The sequence below is a fragment of the Etheostoma spectabile genome, chromosome 9, assembly GCF_008692095.1.
Source record: "Etheostoma spectabile isolate EspeVRDwgs_2016 chromosome 9, UIUC_Espe_1.0, whole genome shotgun sequence".
NCBI classification, from domain to species: Eukaryota; Metazoa; Chordata; class Actinopteri; order Perciformes; family Percidae; genus Etheostoma; species Etheostoma spectabile.
The window spans coordinates 20,489,849-20,490,603 of NC_045741.1; the positions used below are offsets into that span (position 1 = coordinate 20,489,849).

Here is a 755-nt window from a genome sequence, read left to right on the forward strand (position 1 = left end):
GAGTCATCAGCATCAGCTGTTATTGCTGTAAAGGTGCCGTTGTTGGTTTTTTTTATTCAATGATTCATCTGTTTGTACTCATCTGCATACTGCATCATCAGACTATTATGTTATTGACTAAAGTAAAAAAGGAAGGACATAAAAAAAGAACAGACCTCACACTTGAGGGCAGAAAATAAGAGAACATAAAATAACTATAAAGTATGTCAATGTTTACTTCCTCCCCTGTAGATTTAGAGCTAAACCGTGATTTTAACGGAGAGGACTATGAATATGAAGACGAGGTCAAGCTTGTCATTTTTCCAGACCACTTCGAGATCGCCTTACCAAATATTGAGGAGTTGCCTGCTCTGGTCAGTGAGTCGGTGCTGCACGGGCTCTGGTGTGTTTCCATGCATGTCGATGGGGAGGGTGCACTCAGTGGTTCCCCTTTCACTGAACAGACAGGTTGAAGAACCACACAGCCTGAACTTGTTAAGGTTTTAAGTAAGAGTTCCATGGTCACACGTTATAAACTTTGCATTCAAAATTATAATATATTCTGTGGAAGCTTGAGTTTCCCCTGTGCTTCACCTAACCTCTAGCAGCAGTTAAAAAGTTTTCATTTCGATGGTTTTTGGTGGAAGATTTTTAAATTCATTGGCCAACAAAAGAGTCTGGGGAACCACTGGACACACATACAGTATATATTTTGACTTTGTGTTTCATGGCTTGCATGGAGTCCAGATAAGACAATTTATTCCTGTTATCCGTTT

General features: G+C 39.7%; 1 protein-coding gene across 2 annotated transcripts in view; it reads left to right on the plus strand.

The window, feature by feature from the left end:
• The window catches only part of usp13 (ubiquitin specific peptidase 13), a 27,690-nt gene that overhangs the window by 6,731 nt on the left and 20,204 nt on the right, over positions 1-755 (plus strand). For both annotated transcript variants that reach the window (XM_032525251.1, XM_032525250.1), the window contains exon 4: positions 232-353. In XM_032525251.1, coding sequence (XP_032381142.1) covers positions 232-353 — 122 coding nt within the window. The remainder of the gene's footprint in view (positions 1-231; positions 354-755) is intronic.